This window comes from Echinococcus granulosus, assembly GCF_000524195.1.
Source record: "Echinococcus granulosus chromosome Unknown EG_S00209, whole genome shotgun sequence".
Classification (NCBI taxonomy): domain Eukaryota; kingdom Metazoa; phylum Platyhelminthes; class Cestoda; order Cyclophyllidea; family Taeniidae; genus Echinococcus; species Echinococcus granulosus.
The window spans coordinates 87,948-89,391 of record NW_020170589.1 but is presented as its reverse complement, the minus strand read 5'-3'; the positions used below and the strand labels follow the sequence as shown (position 1 = coordinate 89,391).

The window sequence follows — 1,444 nt, the reverse complement described above, 5'->3', positions numbered from 1 at the left end:
GCATGCGAGTGAGGAAAAATAATTTTGCAATCAACACAAATGTACTGCCATTCATACCATCGTGAACTGATAAAATGTTCCTTAATGCTCACGTTTGCTACTGCGATTGCGTTAAATGCCCGCAGTGAAATACAGTACATGCCTTCAAATGTGTTTTCTTCCCGAGTCGGAGCAGCTGAATAGACAACATGTACAGGTGCATCAGATGAGTATATTCTTACTAAATCACATGTGACTGGAAATTTACCCTTGCTCTAGCCATTCTCATTACTTCGCGGATTCATGGAAAGCCTTCTTGTAATTTGGTCGCCAATGTAGGAGTACTCAATTTTTGCAGAATACCTAGCACTTTTGTCCCCCTCGCAGCTTAGTTCACTTGCAAGCATTACGATTAATGTTTCTTTACCAACACACACTCCACTTGGTAAATTATTGGGCAATTTGGCTGGTATGGATTTGTGGTGTTGTGTTTACTTCTCTGTCTGCCTGGTAATCTCTACATCCACCTATCGACTTGTTTTTCTGTCTGTCTATCTCCCTCTTTTTCACTTCAGCTGCATAAGATGTAACACATAAATATTAGAAATGATCCTCCTTTGGTAGGGGATTATATCGAAATTACTGTTTTTTTTTCAGCACCATTTGACTTTCAACGATGCTGAGACTGACACCTTTTTCCTTTTGTCCCGTAACGAGTAATCTTAAAGAGCATTGCTTTATTTTGATCACATAACTACCGCCAATGACGTATAAGTGTGCAGTTGTTTTTCATAATAGAAAGGAAATGCTCTCTTTTGTTCCACGCACATCGGAGGGGCTATGTGTGTCTTCCAGTGGAACAGTCGAATAAACCACCTTGCAACCTAATTCTACGCAAATTCCTACGAAAGTTTGTGCACTCTCACTGGATAAGTTGGCGTTTTCTTAAGCAGTACTAGATAGCTATCCTGAAGTCCGAAGTTTTTCCACCTCTACGACTTTGCATGGCTGGGTGCCTTCTTTCATTATAAAGTTCACTTCTGTAGATTGGCTTAATATTTATTTTTGGTGCATACTATACCACAGGTATTTTTAAACTAATGCATTCCGTACAAATGGATGGTAGTGGGATGACCACTAATCGAGTTTGCTCCTATGGTGACCATTCCATGAAAGGCCATATAAATATCCAAATATATACACTGCTTCCTTTGCGATAGAAGAAAAATGCGTAGAGATATTTTACACACTAAAATACAATTGAGTGAGAAGGTTTCTTCTTAGAAGGGAATAAAATTTTTGATTTTGCTCCTACTTCCCTCAACTATGTGACACGATCGACAGTGATTTAAACTTATTTAAATAAACAAATAAAAGATTGCCATAAAACTTCTTAAAACGTGCCAATTAGGAAGAGAACTGTGAAAAAAATGGCCTTTTTGAATATAGCATCCCTAAAAGAGGC

General features: G+C 38.3%; 1 protein-coding gene across 1 annotated transcript in view; it reads left to right on the top strand. All coding sequences in view use genetic code 11, as the record gives it.

The window, feature by feature from the left end:
* EGR_10328 (hypothetical protein) overlaps nt 1-1,199 on the top strand; it is a gene marked incomplete at both ends in the record, with an annotated part of 5,566 nt that extends 4,367 nt beyond the window's left edge. Inside the window, 2 exons of the mRNA XM_024499577.1 lie at nt 319-489; nt 1,026-1,199. Of these exons, the coding sequence (XP_024346017.1) occupies nt 319-489; nt 1,026-1,199 (345 nt within the window). The remainder of the gene's footprint in view (nt 1-318; nt 490-1,025) is intronic.
* Between the last annotated feature and the right edge of the window lie 245 nt (nt 1,200-1,444).